Source organism: Nanorana parkeri, unplaced genomic scaffold (assembly GCF_000935625.1).
Source record: "Nanorana parkeri isolate BGI_ZX_2015 unplaced genomic scaffold, ASM93562v1 scaffold281, whole genome shotgun sequence".
Taxonomy (NCBI): Eukaryota; Metazoa; Chordata; class Amphibia; order Anura; family Dicroglossidae; genus Nanorana; species Nanorana parkeri.
Genome location: NW_017306549.1, coordinates 106,473 through 123,481, shown reverse-complemented (window position 1 = coordinate 123,481; position 17,009 = coordinate 106,473). Strand labels below are relative to the sequence as shown.

General features: G+C 41.2%; 1 protein-coding gene across 1 annotated transcript; it reads right to left on the bottom strand.

The window, feature by feature from the left end:
• Positions 1 to 10,067: 10,067 nt before the first annotated feature.
• Positions 10,068 to 15,745, bottom strand: LOC108787736 (sulfotransferase 6B1-like; the record flags this gene model as incomplete). Its single annotated transcript, XM_018557358.1, has 4 exons — positions 10,068 to 10,265; positions 12,740 to 12,834; positions 13,602 to 13,725; positions 15,725 to 15,745. Coding segments are annotated over 4 exons (438 nt in total), but the record flags the coding sequence as incomplete, so codon positions are not given.
• Between the last annotated feature and the right edge of the window lie 1,264 nt (positions 15,746 to 17,009).

The following is a 17,009-nucleotide window of genomic DNA, read 5'->3' as shown; positions in this document are numbered from 1 at the left end:
TTCCTACAGACTATAAGCACAAAGACTGGCAGTGTTTTCACAAGCACTTCCTTTTTAAATGAGGCACAGGGAGGGGGCAGAGTACACACCAGCACCGCCTTATTCTTGCACATATTCCCTAGTGTTAAACACGGCTTATTACACAACCTCTGAAGATTGGGAGTCATGCAAGGCAGTCAAGTACAAATACATGTAATGTACTTTAACCTACTGACAAGAATGACAAGTCACTTTACTAGTATCTACACAAGAGATTGTGTGACCGTTTACACTGAAAACAATGACATAAAAGTTTACTCGGCATGACAGAATTCTGTGGGAGGTGGTCATAGTGGATGGGCTGCTGCGACTTACATGCTTTCCCCAGTGCTTAGTAGTAGTAGATGGGCTGTTGTAGCTTAAAAGCTACCCACCCTGCCTGCTAGTGTTGGGTGGGCTGCTGAAAAGTGATAAAGCTTGCCTTTGCCGCTACCATTTGTTTGCAGTGAATATATTCACAAAGTTTGCAAATCATGAACTTTTGTGGCAAATACTTTGCAGGTTCGCTTGCAGAAATAAGAAGAAAAATATATTGCAGTGCATAGCCTTCACCCCTATTCAGCTGAGTCACAAGAACCAATCATTTGAAGGAATCCATCACCCAGACCTCTTTCTATTAAAGATTTTAGTAGGGACAGATGACAGTTTTGTGTAGGGAGAGATGCCTTTTGTTTGACAATAGCTTGCTTATTAGTCCTACAAATAGCCAAAAATCCCCCCCCCTCCCCCCCTCGTTGCAAAGTTTTTTGTGAGATTGTTTGTGAACCAAACACAGGTAGATCTCATTGATACTGCTCAGAGATCAGGGGAGCTCTGCTCCCCATGTTGGTTGCTGTGTTTTTCTCTCTGTCCTAGGTGCTCGGCTTCCAGCCTATTGCAGGTTCACAGGCCTGCAGCCCATCTACTGTCAGCCTCTCCCTTCTAGAGCAAGCACACCTGTTGCTTGGGGTTTAAGCAACGTGTAAGCTATGCTTGCCAAACCCAACCCCCATGTTTCCCATGCTTGCTTTCGCATTCCACGTATCTCCAGTGCTTCCCAGTTGCTTTGTGTATTCCGAGGACCCCATGTGCTACCCACTTTGCTTGTGTAGCCTGAGATTCCCCTGTATTTTCTTCATTCCCATGTACTCCTGTGTTTACCACTAGTGACGCCTGCATACGCTTCCGCGCCAAGCGTATACGCGCGTGCGTGCGCGCAGTCGGCGTGTTTTTGCATGGCGTGTTTGTGGCGTGTTTGTGAGGTTAGTAAATCAACCCCCTTTTGTAATGTTTGGACACCCCTGCTTTCTTTGGGTGGACCTGCATTTGCCCACTAGAGAATCTACATGTCTTCCCTGGTCCCTCTACACTTCTATGTGCTCCTCTGAGTATCAGAAGAATCTCCTTTGTGTCCTCCCTGGACTCCTCTGCATTCCCAGTGTCAACGTGCATTTATCCACTAGAGACTCTCTGTGTATTCCCTGGATCCCTCTGCACTTTGGTATGCTTCTCTGTGTATCACAAGAGACACCTTCATGTATTCCCTGGACTTCCTACACTCCCAGTTGTAATGCTCTGGACTACAAATCCCAGAGACGTAAAGCTTATTCCAAAGATGAGCACAGATGTAAAGCTTGGCAAAACTATAATTTCTATTTTGTTGTCTGTTCTTGCAGTAAACTCAAGGGAACTGACCCAGTAGCATTTAAAGTACTTTACTTGGGGGAAAATGCTGCATATACAAACTTAGTTACGGGAAAAACAAATATAAACAAAACCATACACACAGGCTGCTACAAACAATCACATGCACCCACTACACTATCCTTCAAGTACATGTAATGGTTTCTTAGAGACAAAACACTAAAATAGTACTTAGCTTCAAGCTGCAGATTCCGTAAATGAACAGTGTTGTGAGCGGCGTCATCCGCAGTCATTACGAGCACCCGTTACTTTTGGGATATCGGGTAATGGGTGCGGCAAAGTATATGGATATTGCTTTATATAGTATATATCTGGGGACCTGTGGCACACTGGCAAGTTGTGATTAACTCCAAACACATGCGTCGTGTATACTTTACAAAAAAAATTGCCGCGAGGTGCTACAGTGTTCGGGTTTGGCTTGAAGAAAAGGTGGCAACCCTAACAGGACTCCTTGGCACTTAAGCATTCGCAGGAAAATGGCTTCTCGTTGCAGTCTCTGCTAAGTCCTTTGTATTAGAGTCCGCTGTTGGTCAGAGTGATGTCCCTGTCTTGAAGTCCTGTTCATTACGGAATTTACGGAATCTGCAGCTTGAAGCTAAGTACTATTTTAGTGTTATGTCTCTAAGAAACCATTACATGTACTAGAAAGATAGTGTAGTGGTTGTATGTGATTGTAGCAGCCTGTATGTATGTTTTTGCTTTTATTGCTGTTTTTTTTCTTTTCCTAACTTTGGCTACTGGGTCAGTTTCCTTGAGCTTTACTGCAAGAACAGACAACAAAATAGAAATTAAAGTTTTGCCAAGCTTTACATGTGGGCTTGTCCTTAGGATGAGGATATCCCAAAACCAGTGTATACCGGCATTTTTCTCAAGAGGCATCTTTGTACCTTGACAAAGATGCCTATATATATTGACTAATAAGCAAGCTACCTGGACTCTCTGTGTGTCAGGACACTAGCTGTGCCCCATTCCCCCCCCCCTCCACACACACACACACACACACACACACACACACACTGACCGTGTCTCCAGTCTCCAGTCAGCATTTTTTGTACTTCCTGGGGATTCCTACACCACTATTAAACCTGTTTTACTGTTTTCAGTGTTTCTTTGGACTTCCTAGTGTGTTCCAGTGCCTGTAGTCTTTTGTGCCTGTACTCTGGAATGCTGTCCACTTGAAGAGAGTTTCTATATGCCTACATTCCTGTGCACTCCATACTGCTAGAGTGCTATAGTGACATTCAGCTGTTAGTTTACCTGAGCTACCTGTGCACTGCTTATGAGTACCTGCAATTCAGCTCCTGAGTCTCTATAGCCAGCTCTATCTGTCTATCTGTTGTGTACATCTTTATTATCAGGGCTGTTACAGTCTTTCTTCTGCGAACCAGTTTATCCTGTACCACAGTGCAACACTTATCCTGAACCTCCATGTTGAATCAGACTCTTTCTCTGTGTGCCACTAAATCCCGAATAACACCACTGCAACTGTCTAGTGTATTCTGTACCATAGTGCAATAGTTATCCTGTACTTGTGTGTGCCACTGTATCCAGAGTCTCAGCGCTGCAAGTGCTTCACTTCTTCCGCAGTATGCGGTTTGCTGTGCCTGCAACCTGGAAGCTGTCCTGCAGCGAAACCCCCCTTTGCAGGGTGCTCTGGTAAATACCTGGCACCCCTTAGACTCTGTGCTTCTATCACACTCCCTGCCTGGCTGCCCCGAAAACCCCAGAGCCAGCATTCCTGGTGACTACAGTCCCCTGACAATTGTCACATGTGAAAAGCCTGCCATAATAACCAATTGTAATGTTGGGGAGTTCACAGAGCACTCGCATACTTACAGAGCTAGGTTATTTTTCTTTTAAATAAATATTAATGTAATTTTATTGGTATCTATCTACCATTAGCTGCCTCATTTCCCACCCTCGGCTTATATTCGGGTCAATACTTTTTCCCAGTTTTTTTTGGTAAAATTAGGTACCTCGGCTTATATTCGGGACGGCTTATACTCGAGTATATACGGTATTTGTTCACCAATTCTCCAGTTGTGCCACACACTCACAGTGTCGCAGTCCATTAAAGTTTTTCTCTTGCAGCACTTCTGCTCCGGCCTCCAGCCTCCCAGGCTGTTCCTGGTGTGGCTCTAACACACCACCTGCCTTGGCCCCCGTGTGCCTCCAGCACACACCATGCCCTCCGCTGAGCTCTGGTCTGGGCTTTTAATGAGGCTGCTCTCAGCCAACTGATCGCTGGCAACATCTGACCTCAGGACTGGAGATTTCATCCCACCCAGAACTCTAAGAAATCTCCAGAGATCCAGGTCCCAGTTACAATCCGGACAAACCGGAAGAAACTGAAAGGCCACCTTCTTCCCTGCAAAACATTTTGCATTCTGGAACCTCTCAGCCCCTCTGGCTGAGAGTCCTGGGTGATCGTGTTGCCAGCACACTCTGTGGCAACGCCACGCACTGCCACACAATGCCTCTTAACATTTTCCTCTTTTTGGCACCAACATCAGGGTACTGCAACCGCTGTTTCAATTTAACACAGCTGGAAGTACTGCGCATGACAGAAGTATGAGGCGGAAGAGCTCTAGAAGTCCCTGCTCACTAGCACCTTTTAAAACAATGGCAAACCTGTGCACGTGTGCATAGTGGAGAATGGACACTTACTGTAAACATATACTGGGATTTGCTGGATTTGATATTTGCTGACCACTCATTTTGGACATGGTAAATGCTTAGAAAAGTGAGTATGAGAAGAACTAATCTACTGTCCTGTATATATGGACCAGCAATTTGATCATTGCACCATATCCCTGATGGAATAAGAACATAGCTAAATATTGTGACCAGAGTTTTTCAGCTGCTACAGTGATAATTTTCACAACACAATTTATTTAAAAAAACTAATTAAACTACACCTTCCAGGAATACTATTTAAGACTACCACGGAATAAATCAATATAAACATCACTGTCACGTATGGAACAAACAGCAATGCTCAGCACACCAACCAATACTTTTCAGAAAACTACTTTATTATTTAAAGTGACATTAAACCCTCAGATTTTTTAACATAAAACAATACTGTAATGTGTGCCTTACTGTAATCCATGGTTGTTTCCCTTCTCTTTGCTGCTCTTCCTTTTAAATCTGTATCTGTTCTCATGCTGGGCAGAACTTCTGTTTTGCAGCAGACTGCCTTGTCTCAGGAATGGATACACGGTGTCTGTGTATAGGTTTGTATAGGCTTGTAACCAGAGCCAGCACTACAGGAAGAGGCCCTGAGCTGAAAAGGGAAGTTCTCCCCAAGCATGAGAAGACATGAGGATTTAAAAGGAAGAGCAGCAAAGAGAAGGGAAACAACCATGGATTACAGTAAGGCACACATTACAGTATTGGTTTATGTTAAAAAATCTGAAGGTTTAATGTCACTTCAATATAAATTCATTAATAATACCCCTAATAAAATGATAAAAACACCATGTCTGCTGCTAAACCAACAGACACAAATGCAACGAACTTAAGAATACACAGTACAACTATTTGCAGTAAATCGATGATAAGAAGATTGAATGTTACCAAGAAAGGTAATCAACCAGAAGATTATACCTCCTCCCATGAATGTCCACCAGAAAAACATCCTACTGAAATAGATATCAGTGCAATATGCTATAGTATATGTAAAAAATAAGTCCCCTATTGTGCTGTCACAATAGTTGTATAAAAATGACACAACCCATAGACATAGTTAGCATTCATATTAATGTTAAATGAGAATTCATATAGTTTATTATTTTCCTTATGCCATTTGCTCATTGGTATACTGTAGCTAATTATTATACTGACATTTTGTGGTCGTTTTGGGTTATTGCACCATGTTTTTCTGTGTTCCCTCCCATCCCTCCCATCTATGATGTATTTCCCCTTTCTTCATGAGACCAGTCGTGTCAAGTGTCATGGCTGACAGTAACATGACCACATGTTAATCTGCATTACATGCTTGGAAACATTACTATCTCCGACCTTCAAATACCATCTGTTCATTCATCTGCTGTATCCTGTTGTCTGCTGTAACTAACCTGCTGCAAGCAATAAAGCAGTCGTGGATGAAAAGGTATTTGGTGAGCTCAGCTATCTGATAAGGATTGTCCGCACTGATTATATCTGGTTATACAGGCCAGGCATAGAGGTCTCAGCAAGGGACAAATTGCTAATACAACAATCGGAGTCAGAATATCATTTATTCTTCAGTATAATAATCTATATTATTTATAGACTATAAATGCCTCATCATACCTCTGTAGGATACTAGATGTTATATCTGTACTATCACCTTAGTAAATATAAAAAATGGCTCATATATTTTAGAAACTTAGACAATCAGTGAGACAGATTCTAGTGAACGTCCATAACAATATCAACCACAGCAAATAGTAAACACAACTCAGTATGTGACTTACTGTATCTCCCAAGGGTAAAGATAATGTAACATTAGGATAACTTTCTCCGATGCATAAAAGTTAATGCTAGATATCTTATATAACAAACACGTAAAGTTACAAAACTATTATGCATAAGATGCAGGATAAGGATAAAAAATCTTTATTAAAAATGACTTTAAGAATACAGTTAAAAATGGGCTTGGATTGGGTTCACAAGATATTACAGTCATTTATGACATGAGCTGCTACCACATAAACTCCCCTTAATACCCAGCTCATAAGCATTCAACATATTTGAATTGCAGGGCTAATGTGTTATGCTGATTTAGATGATGGAATAAGAAGAACACTCTACGTATTTCTCAGATCGGCTGATTTGCTTCATTGGAAATGTGAATGTGGTATTTGGTAAGTTTATCTGCAGTATTGTGTTAAAAACATAAAGATTACAAATTAGTATGGCCAGAATAAATTACACAGATACACATATACATACCAAAAATCACTTACTATATCACCTCTTTCAGGTTTCCTGAAGATACTACCTCCAAGCTGGCTGGCTCTTAGACTGGTTCCTGGAGTGTCTTTCCCCATCCTCTGCAACGGTCTAGGAATCCTCGAGTCATCACATTCAATACAGTGTATATACCATTGCTGCAGTGGAGGAGGAGAAAGGCTGGAGTGTGTGCTGCCGACTCTGAGGATCGGATAAATATAACTTTTTCTTTTACCCTGGGCAAAAACGAGCAGTTAACCCCTCCAGTGTGGGGGTAGCCCCACTTCAAGGGTTAATAACATTTCTGCCTGCCTTCTTTAAATCCAAACCCCACCAAAGTCTATGAGGGGGGAATATTTAAAATCAATTATGTCCATTTCCAAGGCTAATAGAAAAGAAGTTGGGGAAAAATGACATAAGGAGCTGGACATTGCCATTACTAATGCCAATATACATTTTAAACAATAACATTCAGCCGGTGGAGGGTCCTCATTTTTATGCAGCTTACAGGGTGACATGGGAAAAAGACCAAATCCTTTCCGTTGCATGCTTAGGAGATGTCATTAAACTGTATGCGGTGTAATGGAACAGCACGATTGTGACTGACAGCATGCTTTGTTTTTTTCATTTTACATTATTACTTGGCATAAAGCTAATTTCCACCTTTGTCAGTGAGTAGCTTTTATTGTGGTGATGAAGAGGTGCAGTGATGATGTATACATGTGCACATGTTTCATGACTCACAGTGCTGGCTTTCTTTATATTTTTATGAAAGTTGGTTATTTGTAGATTCAAGCTTTGACCTACAAAACACCTTTATATAGAATTGCACAAGAAAAATCAAACCCAATTCTTTAATTTGGCCTTTATTTAATACAAACATATAAAAACATAAAACTTGAAAGAGAGATCTAATGTACCAGATAAAAACACATTAATGCTGAACTTCAGCCTTACCTTCAGTTATGCACAGTTGTACAGGCTCCTCTATTGTACTGAAATAGCTTAAAAAGCAATTTCAGCACTGTACCACAGTACTGTACTTCAATTCTGAAGGACATCCAGCATCATCTAGCACATTGTTTCCCAACCTTACTGTTTCTGGTTCACCCCTTTCAAGTATAGGATTTTAGTAGTTTCAATCAGTAGGGTCAGTATCAGGGGCAGACTGACATCACAAGGGGCCCCCGGACAATATGAGATTATGGGGCCCCTTTTGCTCTGCCCATATACAGGCCACATCCACCCACAATCCCCACTCATCCACAAGGCCCACTGACATATAAATTCTTGTGTTACAGAAATTACTTCTCATTATTTCCAAAATAGCAGGTCTATACCAATAAAGCCTATTTGGAAAATGAGCTAATTGGCAGAATTTTTCTGGTTTGGATGATTTGACCAAAATTCTTCAATTCTGCCAATTACCACCAGCCATAGAGGACTACAAATCCCAGCAATACATTATACAGCAGTATATGAATTTGCTACGTACTCTGTGCTGCTGCTCTGCTCCGTGTGCCGGCGTGATTTCTCAGATGGAGAGTCTCAGCAGGGGCAGATGCAAACGGTCTAAGTAGGGGCAGATGCAGAGGGTCTCACGGAGCAGATGTGAAGCATAAGCAGGCGCAAATGTGGAGGATCAGAGGAGCAGATGCGGAGATAAGCAGGGCAGATGCAGAGGATCAGTGGGGGCAGATGTGGAGGATCAGCAGGATAGATGCGGACGATCAGCAGGGTAGATGCCGAGTATCAGAGGGGAAGATGAGGAGGATCAGCTGGGGTGATGTGCGGGTAGTGGAGATCTGTGCTGGCTGGTGGAATGCTGTGTAATGTCAGCTGTGCTTTTTACAGGCAGTCTGGGTTGGCTGCTATGAGGTCTGTGTGGAAAGAGCCATGCCACCTCCAATGTGGGGGGGTGCCAGGACCGAATCTCACTGGGCCCCCACAGCACCCCTCCGGCCCCCCACGCTACGCAACGTGGGCTGGAAGTGGGTGAAAGGAGAGCTGGGGGGGTGGAGGGAGGGACGGTGACGGCAGTGGCGAAGCTAGACATTCCGTCACCCGGGGTAAAGACTCAGAGTTGCCCCCCCCCCTTCCTGGGGGAAGATCTTCATCCACACACACCCACACCATATTTCTGGGCTCTCCTTTTCTCACGGTGGCACCGCTCCTGATCCACCGCAGATGTGAGGCTTCAAATAGCCTCATTCTTCAGTGCTGCTTTGTTAATTAAAGAGCCGCTTCTGGGCCCACTTCTCTTTCCCCAGCGCAGAGCACAATACTAACGCAGAGCACAATAATGCAGAGCACCAGAATGCAGTGCGCGTGCGCAGACCGGCCCGTGCGGCATTGATCTTCCGATCATGCTAAAAACCAGCCGAAAATCGTACGATTCTCAGCTGGTTTTCTAGCATGCTCCTTAGACAAAAGACATGCGACCGTACAGTAAAAACGGTCGCACGCCTTCCATACACTTTGCGATTATCGTACGATCGCGGGATTTCCCGCGATTATCTTGCGATAATCGCACAGTGTATGGGCACCTTAAGTTTTATTTTATCTATGGCAAAGGAGGGTACAGTGAATAATAGTGATATAATGTGAGCTAGTGCAGGTGCACTCTGTTCTTGCATTTATTTTTCTTTAAAATGATGCAGCGGCATGCTGCAAACAGAAAGCATCTACAAGACAAATGGTCAGTAATAAACAGTTCATCCTAAAGTAAAGGGCCTATAGACATAAAACAAAAGCCATAAAATATATCCCACAATGAATGAAAAACCCAAACTGTAACCATGTGAAACATGAGACCATTTTTAAATGGAAAACCCTGCAGAGGAAAAAAAACTGCAATGAGTGAGAGAACAGCTAAAAGTGACAGCTAACTTCAAATCAACCACACAAAAAAAACCTCCCTATGCAGTTTGTGAGCTTTCTCTACAACAGTTTCCAGCTCACTGACACTACTGCTGCCCTGTGCCCTACCCATTTACAGTGAAGGGTTTTGACTTAATGAAAAGCACGCTTATTGGTCCTTTCAAGCCTGCTGGCTATAGTTCAAAAGCCTTGCCAGTGCATTTTGTTTTAAAAGTGCCGGGTGGATCTGCACATAATCTGCACATAAGGCCGCTGGGACTCCAAAGCTCAAACCTGCAGTATTTTCCTTAAAACCATGGTGGTGGCGAACCACTAACATTACTAATATAATCCCTATTAACAAAGCCAATGTTCTGCTAAAAGGTAGAGCCAATATTTTACTTTTAAAATAGTTGTTGAAAACAAGCTCTCACCATACTGACTATTTCTAATGAGCACAGAAGAACATTGTCTACACATAATTCAATATATTATATATGTTGGAGGAACGCTTATAAATTAGCCCCAACGTGTTTGATTTAAATCTGTTATTTGTACAACACAGAATAAATCGGTTTTAATAACTTACCCTTTTGGAAGAAAACATTCCCAAGATGCCAATGTGTGTTACTGGAATTCTCCTTCATAGATGAAAAGGTCGTTTTTTCCTGTACCACTTTGATTTGCTCATCCGTCAGAGCTAAGCCATAGAAGTCACTTATTTTTCTCAGCTCATTTGAAAGGTCCTTTAGATGGAAAAGATCAATTACTGCTCTAATGATTTTTAATCAGTGGCAACAACATATCGCTATATTATTAAGAACAAAATGATGTCACTTCTTCTGAATGTATTCCTGGGAAGAAGATAATGTAGAACATAATCAACCAATTCACATGGGGGAAGGCGAACACACAGCTTGATCTTGTTCACAATGGTGGTAGGCCTTCATGAGTAAACAAGTCAGGCAATGAGGTAAGGACACTGCCAGTGGACAAAGTAGGCAGAAGAAGGGGACAATAAGGTGTGAGTGTATGGGGTTGGGGTGGGGTGGGGTAGGGGCAGAACCGTTTGAGACCTCTAATGTGTAGGCTTGCAGATTTACACATCATAGGTGTCAAACTGTCCTTTGCCAACACTCCAGCTGGCAGATGCCATTATGGTGAGAACCTAAAGACAGAAAAGTCTACAGGGCAGGAACATTTCCATACAATTAAGACCAAAATGTAGGGCTGCAGCTAATGATTATTTTTATAATCGATTAGTTGCCCGATTATTATTTTCGATTAATTTTTCGATAGTTGCCAACTATTCTCACAATCGATTATTATCGATTTAATTGATTAGTTGTTGCAGCCCTACCAAAATGTGGGAGGCTGACACTTCAGCTGGTAGCTGACATTTTACAGAGGACAAAAAGCTAATGAATGTATGTAAAGTTTTCTTTTCCATACACCTTTCCAGATGTCTCTGTCTAACTATCTCTTTCACCTTCCAAGGTTGCTTGTATTGAAGGATGCCTATGAAAAATATGGGGTCTGCCATTGCTAACCTATATCTAACAGTAGTACTTCAATGGGTGTCTTAGGCTTCAATAGTTTAGCTTACTGACCAGGGAGGAGCATTCACATTAGCATGTCACAGTGAAAGTTGATCTGCATATTGTTTCAGCCTTATTTATTTATTTTTAGGTATTTTGTAATTTTGCATGATCATATTACAATACAAAAAAACTTTAACATATGCAACAGGTTGCTAACATAAACAAGGACAGATACTCATACATGCGATATTCTTATTCGCAGTCCCTCCTCCCCCATCTGTAAACAACAAATCAGACACAAGGTGATACAAAATGGCCAAAAAGCACACAGATAAATACCCATCAAGCATGACAGTTAAAGTTAAGCATCAGAGGCATTGGTACTCAGTCAGGGTCCCCATATCTCATTGAATTTATGCAGGTACATCCTGGCCTCGTACATTAATTTATGTTTAGGCAGGACCTCATCCATTATTGCCATATACGAACATCCTAATAGTAGGAGAATGAGTGTTCTTCATCTAATTCTTTAGAATACATTATTATGTTATTTACACAGGTTAATAGTCTGCAAATCAAGAAAAACTGCATGTTACAAAGTTACCTGTACATGTTGCAAAGAATTTTAACTTGGAGAAGGCGAAAATTGTTTATAAAGGCACTACAATATTCTTTAATTGTATAGAGGGAGGGAGGGAAACATAACCAACTATACTTTTTATGGCAGGATGGTTTGCATCCTGTGGGATTAGGAAAATGCACCACACAAAAAGCAGCGTGGTAGTACAGTGGTTGGTGATCATGGTGAAGGGTGAGTTTTATTTTAGACAATAACATCTATATAATAAGCAAGTGAATGCTGCAAGATTGCAGGTCTGTACTGAGAGTAAATAAATAAATACTGTATAGTTCAGCAGCTGTCACTGTCTGTGGGTCCCTCTCTGATTGAGGTTTGAATGGGAGAGTTTCTCCATTCAAGACCACCAGCCCAATCCTCTCTTGTTGTCACTTTTGGCGGAACCATTTGGAGTACTTCTTAGGGACATGGTCCTCAATGATGGTCGAGAACCTCTATTTTAAAAATAGATATGGGCTGTTGGTGGTATCATTGCACCAGGTGAACAACAAAAACGAATCAGAAACTTAAAGTGACATTAAACCCTCAGATTGTTTAACATAAACCAATACTGTAATGTGTGCCTTACTGTAATCCATGGTAGTTTCCCTTCTCTTTGCTGCTCTTCCTTTTAAATCCTCATGTCTTCTCATGCTTGGGGAGAACGTCCCTTTTCAGCTGAGTGCCTCTTCCTGTAGTGCTGGCTCAGGTTGTGAACCTACACACAGACACCATGTATCCATTTCAGAGACAAGGCAGTCTGCTGCAAAACAGAAGTTCTGCCCAGCATGAGAAGAGATATGGATTTAAAAGGAAGAGCAGCAAAGAGAAGGGAAACAACCATGGATTACAGTGAGGCACACATTGCAGTATTGGTTTATGTTAAAAAATCTGAGGGTTTAATGTCGCTTTAAGTTACCATTTTGGTGGAATAATGTCTTAATTGAATCTGTAAGTCCTTGTGATATCTTCTATAGATGTACTTTCTGCTGTACACAAATCTGGTAATCCAGTACTAAACTTAAAGCATATAAGAAGGCCAACAACAGAAGCAAACACTTACTGTTTTCATGTCTTCAAATGTTAGTACAAGGATATTTCCATCATCAATATGTTTCTCCCATTGAAGAGTAAAATCAAAGTACGATCCATAGATTACTAGGATAAAGACAATATACAACATTTGCAATTCGATATACCTTAGAATACAGTGGGCATGCTCACGTTCAACGAGAATTTTCACTTTTTTTGGTGAATAAGGTGAAATAAGGAGAATATCACTTTGCAAATAATACCCAAATGATGTGCAAGGTACATGATAGAGTGATAGCACAACTTCATATAATTTCCAAAGCTAAGTGAAAATTCACTTTACAATGAGGAGATTCCCTTAGCTTAGAAACCAGAGTGAAGTTGTATTGATTTCATTTATCCATTCACGTGCAAGCAAAAATCCTTTCTGTTTAATATTCCCTGTACATGATTCACTATTCTTTGCAAAGTGAATATTCATTTTATTTCACCTTATTCACTGAGATAAATAAAAATTCACTTTGATAGTGAGCATGACTATTCCTTTAGTAAGTCAAGCCCACTTTCTTCTATGTTAAAGGGTTTCCCCTCTTTATCTGTAGGTTTAGCGCTTGAACCAATTGGCAATAAACCAGTAGTTTCTACATTCTACCGAAAGCAGTTTATGATGCTATATCCTCTCAGTTGATCCCCCTTTATGACTTAATGGCATTATAAACTAGATATTGCCAAAAAAATTTAGTTTACAGAGCATCATACAGTTGTACATTTAGAAATATGTCAAATATGTCAAGAATACAAGTAGGTAACAAGAAAAGTTTTTTTTTGTTTTTTTTAGTGTGCCCCATTTAACTTTTTCTAACGGTGCATTTTTAAAGATATCCAGTCAGTACCATTTCCAGTTATATAATCCTTGAAGAACAAGTCGAAAGATTCATATGAAGGAAGCACGGGATTATTGTTTGTAAAAGGGTAATAAGACACAGCTGTGTCTTTTGGATTCCGAAGGATGAGTAACATCTGCAACAAAAACAGAAGCTAGATATAGTAAAAAAGGCATTTTTCACTATATGTTACTTTAGAAATATATGCACATGATAGCACTGAATTATCATGGTCATGATTTTCATAGATACATAATACATATGTAGCCCCCATTACCCTTTGTAAGGTGGCTACTAGAAATTTAGTGATTGCCAGAATTGTAGTCAGTCTGACTGAATTATAGTTGGCTTTTATCTGGTTAATTCCAGGTGCCCTGACATTGATTGTACCTGCCTGAGTGGAGTGTGACTCTGCTGCAGTGGGGGACAGCCAATGAGGGACACTGTGAGTGTGTGTGCAGTTCACCAGCCAATCACTGGGTCTCTCACAGCCAGTGTTGCATGCTGGGACAGGGCATATATACTCAGAGGAATTACCATGTGCTCAGTCGGGTTCCAGGCATGGATTAGTCCAGGATGGGCTGCTGTCGACCCTGCCCCTGGGCTGGGCTGGGCTAGGCTAGGCCTGGGGGTGGAGGAATACTTGAGTGCGGGAAAAGCGTTGCTAGGCCTCAAAACTGGAGGAGGCCTTGGCTGCCTATTGAGGAGGAGAACCATGGAAATTGATGGCTGCTGGAGGTGCCTGGAATATAGAGGACCTCAGGAGCAGGTCTGGCGTTTCTCCTACTGAAGATTCTGTACCTATCCCTATTTAACTGTGCTGCAAATGGATTTACACTGAATTACTGAAAGGGACTGGTGAGTCTGGGGTCTGTCTGTGTAGCCTACGCCCCCCATACCCTCTAACCCAGAGTGAATATGTTAATAAAGTTCTTCAGCTTCCTACTTCTGGCCTGGATTTAAACTCTGTTGGTCACCTGAAGAGGACGGATAATGCTAATGGGGCAGCTGGTTACCAAAATCCCTAGACAGGTTAGTGATGACGCGGGTTATTCTGGCGCTACACATACATAATACATTATATATGGATATATTTTTAAGTTGTAAAATTAAATTTTATCTAAGGGCCAACATTTTTTTTTTTTACATTTGGTTAAAAACCTTTTTCAAGTTCTTTGTTGTGTCTATGTCCCATTGGGGATATTTTCTTTTCAGCCAAAGTTACAGTGCTCACCAGGACAAATTGAAAGGGTAAATTTCCCAGCAGGTACACAGAGAGCAATAAATACCTGACCGATGTTCTAACCTTTTCCTACGCTATCTATCGGCGGCGGTACCGAGTATTTGCATGAGTACTCGTGCAAATACTCCGATACCTAAAACGAGTACCTGTGCCGTGTCCGCCATCTTTAAGGACACGAAACCGCCGCACACAGGACCTCCATAGCGTCTGCAATCAAACAACATGCCCGCTAACGCCTCCTCCATGGGCGAACAGCCGAAAGTAAACTCCGCCTCCAAGTCCTCACTCCTGACTGGTGAGGAAGCCTGTCAATCATCCAATCGGCCAATCAGCGGGAGAAGAGGTCAACATGGAGCAGATGACTAGGCTGTGACATGGAGTGGCTGAAGCAGACGGAGAAGACGACACAGCAAGTTAGCACTGCAGCAATGGGGGCTGGGCACATGGTGGCACAAAAATAATATATGCCTGCTGTAAATTCTGTTTAACTTTATATAATATTTAAAAAAAGACATTCAATAATGAAATAGTGATGTAGATCATACCATTGCTGTTGCTAACTAAGGCTTGTATCCCCATAGTGGGGAAAATAGATGAGCACATATCCAGATTCCAGACCAGAACACTATATAGTGTGGCACAGCTATATCCAATTCTGCATACCTGGCTTTATATTATAAAAAAACTTTATAATATAAAATCTGGTATACATAATTGGATATAGCTGTGCCACACTATACAGTGTTCTTGAGTCTGGACATGTGCTCATCTATTTTCCCCACTATGGGGATACAAGGCTTAGTTAGCAATAGCATGATCTAAATATTCATTTCATTTAATTATTCAATGTTTTTTTCTTCATAATATTAAGAAACTGACCTAAAATCATTATTTTGTATTGCTTTAGAAAAAAATGTGACCTGTCCCTTTAGAAAAAGTATCGGTAATTGGTATCGGCGAGTACTTGAAAAAAAAGTATCGGTACTCGGTCTTACAAAAGTGGTATCGGTGCATCCCTAATTTTAAGTTTAAAAAAATCCCCAACTACTTTAGTAAATCAACTAGATTAGGTATGTAAAACCTGCCATGTTTAAAGTCCAAAGTGCAGTCATCTAAAGCTATCAGATGGCAAAAGAACTCATAACCGAGCTCGCTGCAGTAAAGTGAAATCTGATTAAATGATATAACCTACTGCAGTTTGCATATTCTCACTGATCTTTACACTTCTTTACAATCCACCTGGTTTGATATTAGCTGCGTTATGTCTACCAGAGTTGACATTTACTCAAGAGTGGAAAGTCCATTGACAAACTAGTAACTTCTTTAAATGCTATTTATGGGTTTTTTTTCACTCAGTTACACCTAAGAGAAAAGGGAAATGGACAGAAATGATCATGTTAGACCCCAAAACACAATATATAAGACAGAAGGGACAACATTGGCATTGCAGAGCCACAAGGAATGCAATTAGATATGTAAAAGTCCTATCCGGGCAGCTAAAATAAAATACGAAAAACATATTGCCACAGTTAGTAATAAGAACCCCCAAAAATTCTTCAAGTATATAAAAAATAAATAGGTAAGAAAAGAACATGTAGGCCCCATAAAGGATGAGCATCATAAATGACAGGGAGAAGATAGAGGTATTAAATACATTCTTCTCCTCAGTACATGCTAATGAAAATGACGGGTTTAATAAATAAAACAAGAATGTGAATCGCAATGTGCTGAATGTACCGCAAGTCAGGGTTCAAAATAGACTAGAAAAACCTAAAGTGATATTAAAGTCAAAAGGTTTTTAAGCTATTTCAAATGCTGATTAAATCACTTACAATGAATGCTGCTCCTTGATGTTTAAAAGTTTTAGTTTCCTTTAGAATCAGCTGGTCCCCTGAGCACTGTTCCTGACTTCCTGTTTTAGAGCGCCTCCTTTCTCAAGCAGAGTGCTATGCAGTCACCCTTGTGTGTGCTAGCAAGCTGTGTGTGTCTCAACAAACACACAGACATGGCAAAACAAGCTACTCCCCTCCCCCCTGGCCCCCTCTCCTATCTTCTCCAAGCTAGTAGATGAACAGTTGCTGGAGTCTGCATTGTCCCTGGTTATCTAGTACTGGACAGGAAGTTCAGGGAGGCTGAGTGAGTTGGAAGGAGCTGTTCATAAACATGATGACTGT